The 22,458-nt window shown below is 47.4% G+C and overlaps 1 protein-coding gene across 2 annotated transcripts in view; it reads right to left on the bottom strand.

Annotated features, from left to right (window-relative positions):
• Positions 1 to 284: 284 nt before the first annotated feature.
• The window catches only part of LOC1273086 (growth hormone secretagogue receptor type 1), a 34,388-nt gene continuing 12,214 nt past the window's right edge, over positions 285 to 22,458 (bottom strand). The window contains exons 3-4 of one of the 2 annotated variants that reach the window (XM_061642040.1): positions 20,733 to 20,913; positions 285 to 2,701 (exon numbers count right to left, since the gene is read on the bottom strand). In XM_061642040.1, coding sequence (XP_061498024.1) covers positions 1,228 to 2,701; positions 20,733 to 20,913 — 1,655 coding nt within the window. In that variant the 3' untranslated portion in view covers positions 285 to 1,227. Of the gene's footprint in view, positions 2,702 to 7,436; positions 9,950 to 20,732; positions 20,914 to 22,458 lie in introns of those variants that run through there. The other variant, XM_061642041.1, reaches the window with a different exon arrangement.

The following is a 22,458-nucleotide window of genomic DNA, read 5'->3' as shown; positions in this document are numbered from 1 at the left end:
TTATCCTGTTATCTGTCCCTGTGTCACGCAGTTTTGCCGGGGTGCTCCTTGCTCTTTGCCATTTAAATTGTTATGTCAGTTAAGCAAATTTGCCCTCCCAAAATGACTCTCCCGGGGCTATATATTTCAAATAATTAAAATCAACTTAATGTCACTCAAAAGGAGGTCCTGTGTGCGGCCAGTCCGGCCCATCCATTCATCCAGCGGAAGGCTTGTAGCGTTCCATTGAAAGGAGGCAGTGTCCGTATCTTTCAGCAAGACACAATCGCACTACGAGCGGAGAATAACGTGGCACAACCATAAAGCCTCTTTGGTGCGTGCTTAGATAATAGATATACGGATGGAACGGATGGCCAGTTGGATTGGCTGCCTGCTTGCCTGTGATTTGTTTACGCGAATACTTACTGGCCTGGGGTTTCCGGGGCGGTTTTCGCCGTTCCATGACGGTGCCGGCCGACGGTTTGCTCTTGCGCTATCGATCATCGCTGCCAGGCGTGGGAAGAAGCCATAAAAGTGACTTTATAGTAGGGAGCTGTCCAATCGCTCCAGTGTTCCAGCGATGACGGTAATGAGTGCGAACGAGGGTGGAGATATTAGTTACTCACGTTTCACCACTTTGCCGTGATATGGGGGTTTATTTGTGGAATTGGCTGAATGATTAAAGATTCGCTGCCATTTTCGCAAGCTTCTTTCTCCCGTACTGCCATCCTTGAAGCACCCCCTCTCCCGCTTGGAACAAATGAAACTTTTGGAACTGCCCTTTTTTTATGAATCTTCCATCAGAGTGTGTATTTTTTTGCTTTATTTTGGGATAAAGTTTTACACATAAAATGTTCGTCCACCGTTTTTTCCACTTTCTCTCTCTGTTTGTCTACATGCTACTGATCTGTGTTGTGTTGTATGTTTCGGTATAAATAGCTTTGAATGTACAACATAGGAATACTTGGTATATCCGTTCGCTTTGCGTGTACCTCTCTTTCTCTCTCTTTATCCCTCTCTCTACTACGCTCTTAGTTCTTAGTTTCTTTTTTCCAATCTTTTCCGTTTCCTAACAAGACCACTTGCAGCAATTGCACAGGAAAGAAGAAAAAAAACATAGTAAAGCATTGAAAACGTTCATAACGTTCGTTCGTCTCTTCGATTCCGATTGCTACAAAGTTCGTACAGTTTGCAACTGCACTCACTCACTCCTCCGTAAACCAGTGCAATTTTCCGTTGCTCCAGGAGCTAAATATCACATTCCATTGAACCAACAGCACAGGGCGACGGTGCTATGCACGACGCCGCTAGTGCTGGCGATTCCTTTCCATTATTTCGTTCTGCTTCCCTCCCCGTCCAATCCGTTGGGTCCACCGACTGGAACCGCTCCCCGGGACGCTCGCGATCGGTGGACTCATCGACCAGATCGACCGACCCGCTGGCCGCCACGATCACCATGACCGCTGTCGCGGTTGCCGCAGTAGTTGCCGTCGCAAGTGCCGCCGTAGCGGCATGCAGTAGAGAAAATCGATTATTGTCATTGCTTCGGCGCGGTGGCTCGTCGTCCGGTCGGGCGGCAACGTCGGTGGACTCCTCTTCCTCGGTTGTGGCAGTGTTCTTGGTGGTGGTGGTGGTAGTAGTGGCAGTGAGTTGCCCGTGCCCCACATACCCACCGGTACGGTAGTGGTGGAAATCTAACCTTGCCCGGTACGACTGGCGCGAACCGGCTATCCTAACCCTATCCTTAAACCTATGGAAACCGTTACTGTTTGGCAGTGGTGGTGGTGGTGGTGGTGGTGTTGGTGGTTCTACTGCTGCAAGTGCCTGTTGCAAACAGCCATCCCCTGCCACCTCCTCCTCCTCGACAATCTTATTACCATTAGCGCGCACCGACAACGGCGGCTGGGCTGCACTGTCGTGCGACTTTCCATTCCCGGCCACAGCCGGCACTGTGGCTCCCCGTATCGATATGATGCTGCTGTGACGCCTCAGTACACCCTGCCCCGGGTGCCACTCGTCGCTCACCGGCGGATGCTGGAACTGTACCGTCGGTCGCCGAAGGCTGCTACTGCTGGTGCTGCTGCTGCTCTCCTCCCGCTGGCCGCCCTTCCGCTGGCTCGTCCCGTGCGAGCTGCTCAAGTTGGTCGATCCCGTATGGAACGTGCCGCCGCCCTTGCGCGTCCCCCCGCTCGAGATGCTGTCCGAGCGGACGATCTTGCCGCAGCCGAGCAGCTGCAGAAACCCGTTCCGGAACTTGGACGACATCAGATTGTACAGGATCGGATTGATCGCCGAGTTCATGTACAGCATGATGCGGCAAAAGTACAGCAGTATGTAGAACCGCTCGATGCCGATCGATACGATCGCCTCGCTCGGCACGATGATGATCCACAGCGTGAGCGCCCGGAACGGCAGCAGACAGACGAAGAAACTCACCACCACCGCACCGAGCATGAAGATCACCTGCTTGCGGTACTTGTACACGTTCCCCCGGTTGCCGCTGGACGCACTGGACATGATGATGGTCGGATTTTCCATCAGGTTTTTCGCAATCACCGAGTACAGCACGACCAGTATGAGCAGCGGCACGATGAAGAACAGCACAATGCTGCCGACGAAGAAGGACGCCGGCCAGAAGCTGTCGACCGGGGACAGGCAGGCCGCCACCATGTTGCCATCGATGTACTCCACGTACTCGTACGACGAGATCATCAGGATTGGGCTGCGGGAAGGGGGAGGGTGTGGGGAGAGAAATGGGAGTTAGATTGGTTTATCGATAATAAAGTATCGTGTGCTCGTTTTAGGATGAATTCTTATTATCAATTTGTTGTACTTATGGAATGTGTTCTGCAAGGATTTCGACTTATTTACTCACTTACCTGGATTGTTATTTTTAAATAAATTATTGCATCAGTGTCTAGGTGTGCTTACCTTTAACGCAATCCCACAAACCGTGTTTGCTGGTGAAATTTAAAAGATTAATCATGCATACTATTCTTTTGCTACCGGGAGGTGTCTACTTACTAAATGATAATTTGAATATAGGAAACTACTTTCGTTAGGCATTTATTTTAACATCTTACTTTGCTTCTAATTTTCACGTTTGTATTTCAATCTCCCTTTTGACATGCGTCGCTGTAGAGGTTACTAATCCTGGCCGCTTTAAGCTACTGCCATTTACATAGATCCCTCATTTAATCAGCTTCATCAGCTGCTGCTTCTCGGTAAAAAGGGACGTTTAAAGTTTCTAATCTCCTTGCACAGCGGCAAACAGCGGCAAACCCCGAATCTCTCCGAAGCAGGAAAGCTCACATCCTATTTAGCTTCAATGCGCAACAACGCTACGCAACACGCAATGTGGACCGCAAACGAAGCCGGTGAAATTAATGTGCCAGCAAAACACGCGGCAGATTCAATTAATTCATCCCATGGTCAAAGCGCCGAAACAGTGGAAACAGAGGATCGCCTGCACAGGAAACGACCCTTTCTTGGGAGCGGAAAGGAAACAAAGGGGAGGTTTTTTCTTGCTTTTTTGTCCCTACACAAATTAAACCAAGTGCTTGGCAGAGCAGAAGCGCCATTCTGCCACTGTAAGGGTGTACAATTTCAACCCAAATGAACCTAAATGAACGTGACGGGAGTGTGAATAAGCGTTCGCTGCTTGCAACATTTACACTGAGACACTTCGTTCGACGTGCCCGTACAGTGCCAGTGCCAATGTGAGGCTTACATTACTTGCACATTGTTGTGGTTAGTTTTCTGGCCCTTTTTTTAAAGAGCAACACGTTGCCAAGGCGACGCAGCCAACCGTGCTGGAACGGGGCGCCGGGCTTAACAAGCCAATTTTTCCAACAACCTCTTCGTGAATCAATGAAAACTTGCTCGAGATTGGGGTAAATGACAAAGTCAAATGTCACTTAATCGGTTTGGTGTAGGTATTATTCGATCGATCGAAGCATTTCAGCTTCTAAACCGAATAAAATTGACCATTTTCATCGAGTCATCTACTCGTTGCACCTTACCGCTTGGTAAATCTGAAACCTTCATCACCCAAAAACCCCCCGCCAGACACGATAATGTATTCATTGCCATTTCATTGGCGAGACCCGAAGGCTTCCCTGCCAAAACAGACACGACCCGGTAAGGATCTGATCTGCCAACCGCTTGACGCAACTTCATTGTAATGTAGTTTCTCATTAGAACGCAGCGTCCCGTTACCCGGGTAAATGCGTCTCGCAAAGCGGATAAGCGGGTGACACTTCTTCTCCTCCTTCCTGGCTCTGCCCTTTGGGAAAGACCCCCGTCTCGGCATGTGCGTTAATTTCGTCTCGCAAACGGGCGATGACGGGCGATTGATAAAAGTCAGGGATCGGTACTGTCGTTTTCCCGGAATTGCCTCGTCTCGCTCGCTTCGCGAGGAGAGAGAGAGAGAGAGAGAGAGAGAATTTCGTATTGCGTATTGCCAGTCTGGGCGAGGATACATTTTCCATTCGAACGCTGTTCGAGCGGCTGTCTGGGTGGTTGCATTTCAAGGGTGAAGTTTGGTGTACTGTGCCTTAGTGGAGAATGAACGAAAAAAGATTTTCCCACACTCTCGCGAGGGTAGATTTTCCTTCCCCGGCTTTCCACAAACTTTCTAATCTCTAACTTTTTTTTTTTTGGCTGAGGAGTGAAAACTTTGTGCGCCGATCGTGCTCACACGAAAGCTCACAGCTACCTTGTAAGCGTACACGAGCAAAACAAACCGGCGGGGAAAGCACTGTGGCGAAACACGAGGAAGCACACAGCATTCACATGCCTGTGGAGTCACGACTCGGTACGAGGTTTTACACTTGCGCGGGTAAGTACTTTATCGTTCAAGTTTTCGTTTCTAGAAATGTTCATGCACTCATTCATTCGCAAATTATCGCTGCTTAAGGGCGTGTGGTGGTAATGATGCTGTGGGTGGAATAATTGAATTGATTATGAGTTTGTGCTGTGTGGTACTTTCTGGGATAAATATACAGGCAAAACAGTTCGATGGCACTTGTCTTTTTGAAAATGGAATTTTTGGCAACAATTTTGGCATCCTTATCGACAAATGAAAGCAATTTATGTTACAAATAGTTTCGTGCAGCATTTGACAAATTAATTGTTCACATGACCGGGCATTAAACCCTCGTTGTAAACAAGAAACCTTCACCCCACATCACGACGAGTTGACAAGTGATTCTGGTGATCATATAATTTCGAATTAAATTACTACCACTAGAGCCGGGCATACTTTCAAAACCAGCACATTAATTGCATACATTTTACAGCCGTTTGCAATGTAATCGAGCGCACGCGAGCCTTTGGGGCCGAATAGTTTGTTCGCATCCTCGTTTCCCCATGGAGGCGCATGGTCGTTCGTACGAAGGGACATTCTTCTACGCGTCGGTTGAGCGTGGAGACGCATGGTGTCAACCGTAGTGGTCGGAGACAGTCGGAGTGAAAATTGCCGAAAAAGGCATCCTGGTACATTCCAACTCAACTTTCAACAACTGTGCAAAAGTGTCAACAAAACTGTAATATTTCATCCCCAGATACGGCAGCCTACATATCCCCCCGCTCACTGCGTTGCATTTGCGAATACGGGGAAAAGGAATGTCGCACAACTCAACCTTAACCCGTACCCGAATTGTCTGCAGCTAATCGTTTCGGAGAAGTGGGAAGAATTTGGTAGCGACAGTATTGTACTTTGCCTGCAACATTTATTGTCATTGCTCATACTTACCGTCTCGGGGAAGGAGATAAAGGACGTTTGTGTGTGTGTGAAGTGTACAAACGGGTTATTGTTTTGATGCGAAACAATTTAATTTAATATTGGTGCATTTATATGATTTTAAACAGCAAACAAATCTTACCCGGGTTTTGTTCAACTTTCCATTAGCAAAACAAACGCACGACTGGGAAGGCGCAATTCCGGCTTCTGCAGCGATGTTAATCTCCACTGAGTGTTTGCTACTACATGCGCCACACATTGCTTGTGATCATTACGCTCTTTCAACATTTACGTGCACAAAAGTGGTGAACAATGTACTAATGAAATAGATGCGCTACGAACCAGCTACAATCAGCTACAATTTACAGTGAATGGGTATGAAAGATGAGATTTTAAAGAGAAAATGCGTATCGAAACCAACTGCTGGAATATTTACAGAGTCGAATCACATTAAATCGCCGTTGAAATGGTCATCATTACTGAAGTGTAGCGATCTGTGAAGTGATTAACATTCAACACCGTTTGCTGCCAAATCACGCTTCCGGATATCCTTGCCAATGGGACAAAACTAATCTAACCGATGTATGGGTACATGCATCAAATCGACACGGCACGTACCGGCAGCCGGTGTGTTATCACGAATGTTGTCCTCCCTGTCACTGGCAGATACCGTCCGGTAATAGATGAGACTTATGGTCGTTTGTGCGAGATAACGGTCTGGCTCTGTCCACTTACAAGCGAACCAAAACCTATCGGTGGCCACCCGGCCAGTTTTTCGAACAGTTTGTGTTGATGTTTTTTTTTTTGGTTGTTTGATGCCGTATGTAATTCTTTTTATTTATGGCATGCCAGTGCCGTGCTCGTGCGTGCACGTTAAACGAAGGCAAAGGTGTTGTGAAATATTGTCATCCCGTTCGTGAGCAAGACAAATGTGCGGCGACGCGGCAAATCTCATTCGATCGGGACTAGATGGAAAGGCGAAACGCTTGCGGGAAACCAAGGCATTAGGGCCCAACTGGTGAGGCAGTTGAATGTGCCATAATTTAATCGTTTGTCGTGTTTAATGTTTGTCAATTAGGCCCACCAACCTAGCTACAAAACCTTTACAAAAGGTTTGGGGCTAAAAAACAGTTGCTTAATGTTTGTTTCCCTTTAAGCGTACCTTCGCTTTCCCACCGGCACCGCTGAGTATTTCTCAACAAGTCAAAACAATTCAGACGCTTTGCCCCGTTTATCTCGGACGGATTGACGGTGTTTGCTCAACGTACGTCCCGTCTCGTGGCAGCGACGCTGATGATGATGCTGTTGATGAGGATGATGATGGCGTGCTATAAACAGATCAAGCTCTGTTTGCCCAAAAGGACTGTAAATTATAATCCTGCCCAAGGCGGCCCAAGAGAGAGAGAGAGAGAGCGTGATAGAATACAGCGGGCGCAGTGTAAGTGCTGCTGGCGTTTGCAAGTAAAACATCACCACCACGCCCCGCACCAAACTTCAGCTTCAGCTGTAGGGAAAGCAATGACACTCGAGGAAGAAGTTTGTTGCTAGTAGCAACCAGTCGACTATGAAGCTAATTTGGCCAGCCAGAAAATCAAACTCGCTCGAGTGGGAAAGGTAAACAAAACGTTTTTCCCGGTGTCTGATGATCGAACTTAATCGTTTGTTGATGTTGGCTCGCGTGGGTTTATTTTAATACAATAAATTACCGTTTCGATTCGTGTTCTTATATCCGGTCGTCGGCCACAGTAAAGCTATTGGTTTTTTTTATTATTCGATTTTAATAATTGCATACTTGCGTTGTTCCTTTGATTTTTGTTCGGTGTTTGTTATGCTAAACAATAGATTAACTAAAACGTATACTACACAACACGGTACAACGGAACGGACTAGCCTACTCCCCCCTACACGCTGCACACGGATCAACAATCATGCTTCTGTTACTGCTAAGCATCGAATAAAGACGATTGCATTAAATACATAGAAAAGAAAGAATAAAAATCTAAAAACAATCAAACCGAAACTGAAATCATTTCCGGGGAGGAAATCCTTCACATTACCAAAAAATTGCAGACGTTCGCACACACACACACATTAAACGCCCCCCTGGAACGCCTGGCCCGGCTGAAAATACTATTTAATATCGCTACATATGCCTCTCTGGTTACAGCGCTCCCACCCACTTCCACCCACTTTGCTCACGGACTAGCATTTCGAATGGTAAAGTAAATGCAATCGACCATTTACGGGGATGGCCATTTGGCGATTCGGTATGTGTGTGTGTGTTTTTTTCGCTTTCCTCCATCCTTCTCACTTTCCGTCTCGTACATTTCCTTCTCTTTAGTTTGTTTTTCCTACCCGTTTTTCGCCTTTTCCTTTCCTTTTCTTCATTTTTGGTATAGACATTCGCCCGCTAAAGAGCTTGCGGTGGCACCCGTAAGGTGAAAACACGTTGCGGCGCTGGTGTGGGAAGCGATCCCTTAAAACATGGGAGTAACGATAACGCTGCTGCTTATTACCGGGTGACGATTATATGAGCCGACGTTTGGCCACTTTCCCACAATGTAACCAAACAGCAACAAAAATGCAACGAACCGTGCTCCATCCTGTGCCTCTTCGCTTCGGTTAGCTTTCGCTTGCCCTTTTGCCGCTTTTACGACACACCTCACGAGCTTCTCCCTTCGAGACGAAGGGTCAGTGACCGCCCCGCGGCCGGAAGGAAACCCTTCGACCTTCAACACCTTCACCCCGTTCGGGCCGGCGGCGACGTGCAAAGGCCGAGACCACCCGCACACCGATCCTGGGACCAAAACAGCGAAACTCAATTAGAAGTGGCCGACCACGACGATGACGGCGATGACGACCGCAAAAGCGACACCACGGGGGGGAAGGACGTTTCGTACCAGCTCGTGCCGAGCTTCGTCCCCACAGGGAGGACACACACACGAACGGCGGCCACTTTCGCTTCCAATCGAACACGCGTCCATCGGCTGGAATTGTCAAACTTTTCGCCCCGCCATCGCCGCCGTCAGTAAAGTTTCGTCCAGCGACAGCTGCTTTACGGTTGCGGCCGTCCGCCCATTGCTGTCGCTTCGGCGCTTCCCGCCCGCCGCCGATCGGGTGCGTGCCGCTGCACCGTGAAAGCGGGGAAACTTGATCCGCAGCGCATTGCGCAACGGTTGGCTGCGTGGTTCGGGCTGCTGCTGCTGCTGCTGCTGGTCGATACGCAGGAGAAGCTGTTCGGCTTCGGCGGACGCTAGCAGACTGCCGCCACCGTCGCCGGTCGGTTCGTCGAAGGTCACGTTAAACTGGCGCTTAAATGCGCCGCCCCGATGGCAGGACGCACCGGTCGACCGATGGATGGTCGGTGCGGGCGACGACGAGAACAGCAGCAGCGGGCTCGAGTACTGGCGCACCAGGTTCAGGCGGTAGAAGGAGGAGGGTGCGGGAAGCGATGGTGGTGTTGAACAGTCGCCATCCGCCGGCAGCTGCAGGCGCAAATCGTCCAGCGATAATGTGAGCTTTTGCGTCCCATTGTTCCGCCCGATTGGACCGTCCTCGGCACTGTTGCTGCTGCGGTCGTATCGGCAACTGCCCAGCGCGAGCGACGGACCCGTACCCCCGTACGTGGAGCTCGACGTCGTGTTGGTGGTGGTGGTGGTGGTAGTGGTAAAGGTGGCCGACCGGTTGCGGCCCTTGCGACGACCGTGCGCTCCGCCCGCCCACTGCGAGCAGCTGCACAGCCGCAGAAATCCTTTCCGAAATTTGGACGACATCAGGTTGTAGAGGATCGGGTTGACGGCCGAGTTGAGGTAGAGCATGATGCGGCTAAAGTACAGCAGGTTGTAGTACCGCTCGGGCGCTAGCTGCTGGAACGTTTCCTCCGGCACGAGTATGATCCAGAGCGTCAGCACGCGGAACGGCAGCAGGCAGGTGAAGAAGGCGAGCACGACCGCGCCCAGCATCAGCACGACCTGCTTGCGGGCCTTGTGGCTTAGCTCGGGCTTGCTGAGCCGGATCTTGAGCCGCGACCGGTCGCTCGCGATCAGATTGCGGGCAATGATCGCGTACAGCACGACCAGTATGGCCAGCGGCAGCACGAAGAACAGCGAGATCGTCATCAGGAAGAAGGTGAACGTCCAGCCGTTGGACGCTTTCGTCAGACACATGGCCGCCCGGCTACCGTCCAGGTACGGCTGCACGCTGTACTCGGCAAAGAATAGGATCGGACTGGTCCACGGAGCGGGGGACGGGAGAGCGTAGAACGAAGAGGTGGGTGAAGATTAAGCGGGGCTGATGGGAGGGAGGAGGATGGAAATAGACGCACACAAAGAGACGTACACACACACACAGAGACGCACACAAAGGAAAACAGAAAGCCACACACACACGCCGACTGGCATTGGGCAAGCGAGGAGGGCGAACGTGCATAGGAGTGCCTGGAAGTGGACAAAACTTGGCCGAGAGCTGAAACTGAAAGTAGCTTCTTATAGTGTGAAGATTCGTATCTAAATATTGGACAGATTTTATGAGACAGTTGGTTACAGATTGAAGATTTCAAACCAACTTGAAACTAAGCCTACTTTCGATCGACTGACTATCTAAAGATGGGTCAAAATTGATAGCTCGTAGAAGTTCAGTTAATCAAGGTTAAATTGACGAGAAGGCGAAGAAAAGAAAAGAGGAAAATATTGATATGTAATGAAAACTAAACCTCCAATACTACCAACAGTCTCGGCATTGATGTAAATGTTTCTTTTTTGTCGTGCATTACGATCATTAGCACGACAGATTTGGTGAATCATTTCAAAAAGATATTTGGTTACCGAAATGATACTCTGCTCTCTCTTCAGTTGTTGTTACCAAAATGATAAATCATCTTCTTGCATTGTACGTGAGGCGTGAGGCTTCCGACAAATTGCTTCCGTCGCGTAATAATCATTTCTATTCATCAAACCTATACTCATTTTTTAATACAAAACAAAACCTTCATCTCACACAAGTTGCGCCCTCAATGGCATAGAATGTAATTACTCATCACAATCATATTGAGAAGCCTGTGGCAGTTTTTGTGTCCTACTGTAAGAATTCCTCTCGTAATTGAAATATTTTGATTCAACGCTTTTTTTTCTCCACTCTTCAGCTTCAGCTCTCCAATTACTTTGTTGTGACAAGAAAGGCGCAGATTTTGCGTCACTCGGCGGATCGTATCATTCCGCGCACCCAAAACGAACCACAAATGGTAGTTCCGGGTTCCTACCGGTTAGGTCCGAACAAAGGCCCCCAGCCATTCATTTGATTAACATTCAAATTACGGCATGATCGTCATTCCATTCTCCGTTGTTGCCATTGGTTGTCACCTTAATCTTGTGCTGGCAACAAAAACGATAAAGGAAAAAAAAAAATCCTCTCTACCCAACCCAAAGTATTACGCATTTTTAATGACCGACATTCCGGAGCAGTCGAAACCATGCTTCACGGGTGCAATTATTTGCAAATAAAACCCGACAGTCCGGCGCAATAAAACAAAACAATTCACTTCGGGTCCACGGCGCTAAAATCTCGCCATAAATTGTGATCATAAAAGTGCCTGCAATTCCTTTGACGGATAGTGCTGGTGTAGGGCGGTGAGCGTGCAAATGCTGGCACGGAAATGCAAGAATGTTTTGAGCAATTTATATCACAACACAAGTTTTGCCTCCTGTCAGCTCTCCTCGATTGTGTCCACTTCCGGCGCGTTTATCCTCCTATGCACGTTCGCTGTACGGGTTGGGGGAAAATGGCTCACCAAACCGAAGAAGTATCGTTGTATTTGTGAGACAAGCTAGAATTGAATTACCTCACATACTGCCCTATTGCTATACTACCCAGTTGTTATGGTTTTTTTGACAGTCACGGATTAGTACACTCGAAACCCGTTGAACTCGGTAGTATTTGATGAAATGTTGTTAATGAGAAAAGTATTTAAATTTAGCATGAATCAGTTGTATATGAGGTATGGTAGGCCCATGTGTGAAGTATATTTTATTTTGTGGTTTCGAAACTCTCACAGTCACAGTGTAGTTTAGCTTCGATCCCTTCTCTTGTGGTAGCATAAAAGGTAAAACTAATTATGAGATTAACACATTTTATAATAATATTTTAAATTCGTGTATATGAAGGTATTAGTCACAGAAGTATTAATGACATTTGTATGCCTGTCTCAGCACATCTCGAAGATTTTATAAAACCATTAAAATCACATATTTGAACACCACACACGACAATAACTGATATTATACAGTACGAAGTAAGTGTCCTTGGTAAAAGCTATGGAGACGCATGGTAGTTCACAATAATTGACCTTTCTTCACTTCTTTCTTAGCATCCGATAAAAGGTTTACAAGAAAAAAAAGAGTGACTTCTGGTAGAATCTTTGTTGAACCGTCAAACGTTGAAATCACTTTTTTTTCGTAAAAGGAACAATTAAAAATAACGCTTTCCCGCATGGTCTGAAAAAAAAACACGATCAAATGTCACTTGCGCTTCAGCAGTGTATCTCGTTCGTCCCTGCAAGTTTTCGCTGCAAATCTGTTTGTTTTATTTTTTATCCTTTCTGTTTACACTATATAACCCTTCACCAACTCCAGCTGCAGCTATCAATCTCCACTCAACAGCAGTGAATCGACAGCGAAATCGAAATTCCATTCTCACTTTTAAGGGTGCTTGAGCATATTTTTTTCTCTCTCTGTCCGCTTTCCGAACCCAAATTCGATCAAACTTTCTGGTATTACGTTTCGCTGTGCATATTTTTCATCGTTTGCGAGAATTCTGATTGTGCTTTTGCCCGTTTTTTTCTCACTCACCATTCTTCCCTTTTTGCTATTTTCACTAGTACTGTGTCCAACTAAATCCGTGCATCTTCTCCAGTCACCACTTTAATACCCGAAAATCAGCTGTTGTGGTGAAGTTGCTGATATGCCGCCCTTTGGTGTCGGGTGAACGAACCTCTTCAGCACAGTTCTCCCACCCCATATCCCACCACTTTGCCGGCATTCCGATGCGGCGCGACAACCACTTGAGCAAATCGCTCGTGTCGTAAGCGATTGCCGAAATAAAATACCGAAACACAGTACTAGACAACAAAACGGCCCACATGGCAAAGGCGAATGGAAGAGGCGAAGCAAGAAAAAAAGGAAACTGCTATAGCAGCATACAATCTGACCCTCGCTGGAGTACCCGAACCCAATCCCCGGAATATCTGCACCTTTTTTCGCATGAAGGAAAAAAAGAAGAAGAGAGGCAAACTAGTACAAAATAAAACCGCCTCTTTCCCTCCAAAAGATGAAACCATGAATTCAATCAACAAACGCCAAACAACGGCGTCTTTGGCCCGCAAGCCGTAAATTTTCTCCGTACGGCTCCAAGCTCAAGCACCAGCATACACACACAGACAAACGCACACATGAGTGTTGAGGCACTTTGGCCACGACACAAGAGGCACAGCAGCGATAAAGAGGAACAACATGAGGCCGATTGCGTTCGCGAGCTCCACTTTCCGGGCTTTCCAAACCGATCATGTTCGTTTCCGGTGAAATCCTGTAAATGATGGGCTTTATGGGGCTATGTGGGGATGGTGTTGAGATTTTCCCGTTTTTTTCGCTCCGTGCTCCGTTGGATACAGACCGCGCTAGCAGGCCGGGGGGAATAAAAATAGGCCTTTACTGACGGGGATCATCATCAGCAGCATCATCATCTGCTTTCCGGGTTTCCGGGGTCGTTCGGTAAAGAGATAACTGGGGGTTGAGTATCGGTCGTGGTCGTTTCACTGTACGTACTACAGCTACACTGGATAGCACCGATGTACCGGATGGTCAAAATCGCTTGCAGTTAATTTACTATTTAATATTACGATACACACAATGATGTTGCAAAGTGAAAAAGACTCGAAAAGGAGAGGAAAAAGCCTTACATATTTCCCAATTAGAAGTCAATCCCAAAAATTCAAGCCGAAGAGTTTAAGTTGATTTTCATTTCACTCTACTTCCAATTCCCATTTTACCTATTAACAATTACAAAGGGATCACACTCAACGAGCACTAATCCCAATTTTCGCAACCGACGCGCTCCAAGACGCCTCGAACGCACTCGAACGGATGTCCCGTAGTCACCGAAGGGACAGATAATACGGATGCTAGCTTAATCGAATTCTACTCCGACACCCGGCATCCCGGCGATACCCACCCCAGGCCACCACCCGATTTCCCCCGAGCACCCGATGGCAGGGGGAAAAGCTTCCCCATTGTACCGACGCATCGCAACAGTACGATCCTTCAATCTTGCCAACGTCTACAAAATACCATTTGCGGGATCTCCCGTCCCGTCTCGTTTCCCACTCCCACTTTGGCTCCCCAGGGGACGCCGGGCGAGAATTGCAGGCAAACAATCACGACAACGATTTGGTGCGTAAGCATACGATTTAAGGCGCCGCTTCAGTCACACGGACCAGCGTCAATCAACGCCTCTTGAAATTTGATGCCCAACCAAACCAAATTATATGCCCCAGCTCCCTCCCTATCCCAGCTCCCGGACGAGCTGGCCGGCTTCACTCTGGTACACGGTCACGAGGATTGCACACGAGGATTGCTGTGAGCGCGCGGGTTGTGCTGTGCCGTTTGCGTCCAATTTTCCAATCCATTTGTACATCCATCTACCGAGTTGTCAATACGCACACGCACACACACACACGCTCGCACACATACACCACTGACACTGACCCCGGTTCGGTAAGTGAAGAGAACGCCCGAAAGATGGTAATATCGGCTCATTTTTTATTTCCTTTCAATGTTGATTTTCCGGCCATTGTTGACTGTCCCGTTCCTGCTGGGCATGATGGTCGGGCATGGCAACATCACAGGATAGTAACCAAAGGAGCAAAATAAAAAAAAGTACGAGCGATACAGTGACACAAAAGGAGGAGAGGAAGCAACCAGCCTAACGAGCCTAGTGGAGCATTGTCCTACTTGAGTGCCGGAAGGGCCGATAAGGAAACCCGCGCAACAAGAAGGCGCAAAGGAGGCGCGCAAAAAGGAGGCGACCGTAAAAAGTCACTGCGAACGGGGCGGGTCATCTAAATTTAGGCGCTTATTCTGCTCTATGCAAAAAGGCCCGCTCGTTGGTTGCCCTTTAGGGAAGGGATGGTGGAAAGCTTGCCGAGCTCGTGACGCGAATCGAAACGAAACCAAACAGCTAGCCAAAAAAACCCCATCCAATGATTGTTTAACCTCATTTCGGACCGTATCGAGTTGTTGGAAAATAGACAAAAACCCCGAAACGGAAACCCAAAACGCCTGGCCGCTAGGCAACGGTTAACAGCAGTTAGCAAAGAGGGTGACGGAATCGATGCACAAACACACACACACACACACACACACACACACACACACACACACACACACACACACACACACACACACACACACACACACACAAACAAACCCAAAAAAAGGACACAAGCAGCCACATACCGGTGTGGATCGGGTTTTTCGCTCGCGTAAGCACGCGGAAACACACATATCCGGGTTCGTTAGCTGCGTCATCGTCAACGAGACAACGTTTAATGCTGTTTTTACGCCACCCAAAAATGGGCCACCCGTTTGGAGAGAGCGAGGAACAACGAATGGAGCAAAGTGTGTAACTGTCCGTATTTCGAGCTCGGTGCGAACTGACAGGCGTTCTAATTAACGCAATCCTTCCTAAACCGTGCTGTGCTGTGGCTGTAATTTATTACATCTGTCCAAACGCACTGCTAGAAACTCACTCACACGTTAAAACGGTATCATCATTTTCGAAGCTAACGATCGGTACGGAATATGTGTTAAGGGTTGGCCCTCGGCCCCCCCCGGCAATCCGACCTACTATTGCGCACAATCAATCCTTTGTGTTGAGGACCGCTCGAAAATGAGCTTCCCTCTTCGGCCAATCGGAATTAATGTACCTACAAGAACGCAACAACACGCCGGCTTGCAAGAAAGCTTTCCGGCCGCAGATATGGTTACAGATACGGAGGCACGAGAAAGCCTCTGCACAAATGCCGTAGTGGAGAGTGGTTCCGGCACACAAAAACAGAACCTGCCAAATGAATTATGGTTGTCAGTGCCTGTCACGGCACCCGGACCGGGTGTACTTGTGTGTAATTCCGACACCGCAAACAGGCGAAGCGATCCTCATATGCCGGGGGGATGCGATTCCAGACCACCCAGCAGCCGAGCAGAGGCTCGCCATGAAACGAGAAGCCCCCATACATACACACGAGCATCACGCGGAGCATAAAATGTGTCCATCGGTGTTCGCAATTTATGCTGCCTTTAGTTCCACATTCGATGCGTTCCCCGCCTGTGTAGACAAGCTTTGGGCCACACACACACACACACTTCTCAAGTGAACCCACGTGCCATAAATTTCGCTCGCCGAATGAGCGGGGATGGGTTGCTTTCGCAGCTTTCTATTACCACGATTTATTCCCTTTAGTGGATCTTAGATTTATTTGCCGATACCGTTCGATCCCACATCGTTCGAACATCATCATCAACGTTCGCCCGATTAACGATTCCGTTTGCTTTCCTCTCATCATTTCTCTTTAATTGCATCCCTACCGACGTCTGGGACGGAATTGTTTCGCCCCATCGTCGCCGCACTCGGGGGAGAAATGGGATGGGAGGGGGGGGGGGGGGGGGTTCGGAATCTCCCGGGAGGTAATAATCCGTGATAACCGGTATTAATCTCGTCATCGAGTTTGGCAATCGGCGGCCAACATGAGAGCTCGCTTCTACCAACCAACCGCGTGCGTTTTCGATCATCTTTTATGCATCAAGCAGCATCCTCTGGTCATTTTTTATCTTCGGTCGTTCACTGGAGTGGCAGTGGGGGAGGGTGACTATGTTGACCGTGGTTATGATAACAATCAAAACACCGAAAAAAATACACTCGCCCACTCACTCAGCTGAAGGACTTATTGTGGGGGAGGTGGCGGAGAAGGCACTTTTAGGACTTTTGCGAGGATACTAAAATAGAAAGCAAAACACTTGCCCGAAAGAAACACACAGAAAGGCGCCCTAATGAATAAAGTGAGCAAGTTTCTTCATTCGGTCACAAGCCGCTTGACCGAAACGCTCAATGACCATCCACCCATGCTAAGAAAACAACTACCAACAATGACGCATGAAAGTAAAAAGGGCACCAGAATGTCCGGCAAAGGGCAAACTGTCCTGCACTGCCTCTTTGTTGGACTCTGGACCACGCAAGGACGAGTGGCTGAGGGAGAATAAAAATTCTTTCCATCCACCCAACATTCTCTCCTTGAACGCCCCTTAACCGGTGCAATCGTTTATTTAATGAAAAATGAAAACTTGCTGCTTGCATGCTCCGTGCAGCCGAGCAAAACTTGAAATGAAATTGATCAATTAAAGCGCACCAATAAATAAGTTTTGCTGCCGCTGCCGGACCGTCATAATTACATCCGATGCCGATGCCTGGGGAGCGCAGAAACGAAATGAAGCTATTAGCAGCGTGTTGTGTGTTGTTTTCGCTCGCTCGCTCGAGAACTTTATCAAACTTAATGAGCCGAGAATGAAAACAGAACAAAAAAGAAAACGAGAAAGTAATGGAAAAGAAAACGGTGTATAGAGATACATTGCCAAGCGCAATGGGATGAAACGTAATTACTTGCGCCACTTTCTTTGTGGGAAAAATAGGGGATTTTTTTTCACCTAGTACCGCTGTCATCTTAGATACACAACATTGAATTGAAAGTGCTGAAAGTGCAATGTCATTAATTATTGTCAACGGTAATGAAATAGAGATACAATAATTAACTCTTCCGTGTTGCGTGTCGGCAACCGTGGCGTTAGCGATGTTCACCTTTCATCTCAAATTATGGTGTATGCTTTTAATTAGGTTTACCATACCTTTTGTTATACCTTTAGAAACTGTTTTCGCTTTTGTTATTTACCCTTTCTGGGGTTTGCTTAAGCTGCTTTTATTATTATTATTATTATTTTGGAGAATTCAATTCGTTGCAAAACAGTTGCCCTTTTAGAACGACACTTGACTTGGTATTGTAGTTTAATTTAATATCAAAGAATAAAGAAAGACCAACACAAGCAAACAAAGAAAACGAAACGGATTGCTGCATCACTTTTTAAATGGGTAAAATAATTGAGGCGCATCAAAAAGCGTATTTTGTTCAGCTACTTTCAACAAGTCCGTACAAAGTCAGTTCATTGTTTGCTGTATTTTCTTTTGAAGAACCGAAGCGACTGTTGCCACCAAACAAAACGAAGCAAAAAAACTTCCAACGCCAAGTGCGCGCACGTGCTATTTTATGTGTGTTTTCTTTCCTAATACATTTCCTTCACCCCTTCCTAACGACGTGATCAGCGTAAACTAACTCTATTTATTTAAGCCGTGAAAAGACAGCTTAAAACACACTTCCTATGTTCCTATGAGTGCCGTCATGACCTTACGCACACACGCAAACAACCACCGTGGCGGCGCACAACCGTGCGGAGTGTGTTATCCTTTTTAAAGCGCAAAACGTAGGAGTGGAATCGCGGCTGGTATGAAAAGTTATGCAGAACAATCTCATCAACGTGCGGCGTTGATGCGAGAGAAAGAGGGCGTTTAATCCCTCCCACGTGTTTAGAACCATCCTTTCCGGTTGGCACGGAAGCGACAGCTTTTACTCCACCGACGGAAATTTAGCTTCATTTTGTGACTCTTTCCCCCTCTCCATTCTCATCAACATTTCTGCCGGCAAGGCAAGTGAATGATTTATTTTCCCACTCGCGTGCTGCTTCCTTTGCGGCCAACAATCGTTCCCAGCGCGCGAAGGCGTAAAATCGACCCATCACACAGAACGACGCTTTTACGTCTGTGCTTGGGCGAAAAGGATAAGGGAAGAAAGGAAGAAAAAAAGACATGAACACCCAACCCACAAAGGACGGCTACTGTGCAGAGAGGGGGGGGAGGGGGAGCGGCAGCGGCTGTTCATGGTACATTGAGTAGCCGGAGACGATGCAAGCTATTGCATTAATATTCGTCGCGTCTTCACAAATGGACACGGCTACGCTACTCCTTTGCGGCTCCTTTGATTGTTCTCAGCGCTCTAGCGTCATCCATTGCTATTCGTAGTTCACCACAAATACGCGCTCATTGTGTGGGTGCTGGAATCGTTCGATCGTGCTAAAAATTGATTCCCTTTATGAAACGCCCGTTACAGTGGGTAAGGTCAACTGGCGGCGACATGAGGGGATAATCTACCGTAATCGACAACGGGGTCCTCGATTGTTCATCACCGTGACGTCATCGAGTAGTGATTCGTTCGCCCACGAAATGACACACTCGAAGCGATTATTGTGTGCATAACAAAATATGAAATACAAATAAAACTCTACTTTATGGTTCATGAACGCGGTAAGCGAAACCGCGGAATGCAACCAATGCAATCCAGCGTTTGGTATCACATAGAGTCGTTTATATGAGCTGAGCGTAAAAACCATGCAAGTTTCCACGAAGTGTATGTGAAACAGGGACTTCTTTCCAAAATAATAATGTCGTAAAAGATCAACAAAAGCGAGGAGCTAGTCATAGATTTGTCATATTAAACAAAGCTGGACAAACGATAGTGCGATGGAGCGAGTGATTTAAAATGTTATTGCTCCTTAAAATATGATGGCCTTGGCAACGCATTTGCCATGCTTTTGAGACAAACCAATCAAGAATGATGAGGACTTTAAAGTTATTTTTGAAACTATGAATAATCATCAGCTTTTGGAAATTGGAATGCAATAACAACATGAAACTAGTAAACATCCCGAAATTTAAGAATTTCTGTGTTGAAACTAAACCATATTCAATCAATTTGAAAAAAGTCGTTGAACGCATCAAATAGCCTTTGATGCGTTCAACGACTTTTTCATGCAGACAGTTGAATTTTGAAGAGAAATTTTAATCTAAATATAGTTATTTCAGTACCAAATTGAAGCACCGATGAACCAACGCGACTCAACACGAATATTCCATCAAATTTTTTAAAAATCGATCGTGTTACTGTCTTTAAAAACTCCAAAATTCAACCATAATCCCTCCGGAGTGTAACCGACGCGACACTCGGGATACACTTTACGATCCTCCCTGATCCATCCTTTATTCCGTATCGAATACCGGGTGTCCCTACGTTCGACAAGCTAAGCCTCGGCGACTGCAATTACTCCCGGCCCGGCTGACAGCGTCCAATATAGCCAGTCCGGTCAGTCTCGGTCAGAAGAAGAGGGAAACATACGAATTCGATACATCGTTCGGGCCAGCCCTGGTCCACCGCGGCTCGGCAGCTCGCTGCAATCAATCAATTGATCCGCGTAACGAGACAACGTAGGGCGCGCGCACGCCTGAGATGAAGATACGCGTACGGGTCGGTCGATTGCGAGAGTTAACTCGTTTGTTCGATTAAGTGCCACTGTCTTTCCAATGTCTGAACGAACTCCAGCAGCAACCAGGACATGATCGATCTGATCGAACGTGTCCAACGGGCCGTCAACACGGAGCAGCATGCGGTGTACGATTGGACGCATAGTGGCACCGGGATGATAATGCTAACATAGAACCGTATAAATAAACATAAGCATGACACTACACCAACAACATGGAAGCTATGGAACGCCAGAAGCACAGAAACACATACACCACTTGATTACTGAGTGTGGAAAAGCTCGTGTAACGCTTGTTACATTGCAGCATGCAGCATGCGGATGGAGCAAATGCGAAGCCGGTCGGAAGGGGTTAGATACAGACACAGGCAAACACCGAAACCACTCCCGGTGATGGATGGGATGATTGTTAGTTTTGCTCGAAAGGGCACCCGTAGTGATCGTGCGGTCAACGATGATGATGATGATGATGGCGGTGATGGTGGTGGTGGTGTTAGTTATTCTTACAGGCAGTTTAGCCGGTGGTTACCATGGTTAGCAAGTCTTACCTCGTCAGGATGGCGGCGACAGTCCACGCCGCAAGGCAGATTAGCAGGGCGCGCGTCTTCGTGCAGACGTACCCGGCCTTGAGCGGCTCGCAGATGGCGTAGTAGCGCTCGAACGATATCGCCAGAATCGTGAGGACACTCGCGTGTGCCACCGTCAGTTCCACGAACGGTACCGCCTTGCCTGCAAGCGAGCAATTCGAAGAGTGAGAGTGAGAAAGCGAGAAAAAAAAAATCATTACAAAACAAGTAGAACCAAAACCTCCACTAATGAAATCCCCGCGAATCGCTTCGAAACCACGGCACAAACAGAGAAAACGATGTAGCAAGGTTTTTGGACATGGACGGAACATAAGCGTCTCGGCTAATTGAGCTACCACCACATGGCATGAAGCAAACTGTGGGAAACATAGGCGTTTACACTGCGAACGAATGCGCTCGTCCCAACATCCGGCAGGGCTCGACCGAAATTTCTGCAGAGAAGCATCGAGCAAACGGGTGGGCTGTGGGACGGAAAAGTTAAACATCACGTTAGCTTGTTTGATCGGAAAAGCATTGATTTTTCGGTGCTGGAGGCTGTTTAACTTTCCGGCGCGATACATTCGGTATGATGTCACCCGCAACGGAGGGCAACATGCTTTAGTGGTTTACCAAGGCTTTGCGTTTGCGTCTGCAAACTCATTTAAAGTCTGGCCCTGTTCCGGACGGAGCACGATGGTAAACGCACGTGCGTGTGCGGTATGTGCTTCCTTTGGTTTTGTTTCCAAGAACAGAATGATTACCAGAGCGGAAGGATACACACCGCAAGGGCCAAGCTTAAAATCATAATTAAAAAGCCACTAGTTATTTGTTCCTGCAATCGATTCATTATTGTTGATACATTATTCACCCTTGGCCTAACCACGGTCAAACGGTCATTAATACACGCGCAAACGCGGTCCATTCATGCATCACGCACCATCACGCCAACGTGAACGGGCAGCGAATGATTTTTCTGGCTTTTTGGCGGGATGGTTTTAGAAATTCATTCATAAAATAAATTTCATTGCAGCCCGTGTTCACGTACCGTGCGGGCCATTGTTGTCACCCGAAATGAAGTGTACGGAGCGAGAACTGTGAATTAGACAGTGGCTGTGCTCCTGTTACTTTTTCATCAATGCACGTTCATTTACCACCGCACACGGACTTTGTGGCCCGAGTGGCCGTGAGCTAGCGCGAACGCATGCATGAATGGAATGAAGCATGAAACCAACCCATCCGGCCACTATGGAAGGGTAGAGGGATGGGTGTAAGTTTTAAGAACGCGTTCACTCTTTTCCCCCGCTGCAAAACCGAATTGCCAACCGAAGCCGTCGGGCCCATCTTCGATTCATTTGCAGTGAATTTGGGTGCGCTCAAAGTGTGGGAATTATCCTCAGCTACATTCATCGGTCGCACTTGTTGCCGATGTGTTGGTTTACTGTTGAATGAGTTGTCACTGCGTTACGCTGAACCTTGAGCTGATGAAGTATGATGAACGGATGATGTACAGAGAAATTATTTATTTTATTACTTTCAATATTTATTACTAATGTTTTATTTTTGTACAATATTTTTTTAAATATTTTAATATTATTAGAAACATGTGTGAAAGATCATAAAGCGTGTGTATTGAACAAGGTATATCAATGAAATAAAAACATGAATATTGTAACCTTAGTCAACTAACAACTGGGTTTGGGAAAAAATA

This window comes from Anopheles gambiae, chromosome 2 (assembly GCF_943734735.2).
Source record: "Anopheles gambiae chromosome 2, idAnoGambNW_F1_1, whole genome shotgun sequence".
Lineage (NCBI taxonomy): Eukaryota > Metazoa > Arthropoda > Insecta > Diptera > Culicidae > Anopheles > Anopheles gambiae.
This window is presented reverse-complemented; position numbering and strand designations above follow the sequence as displayed.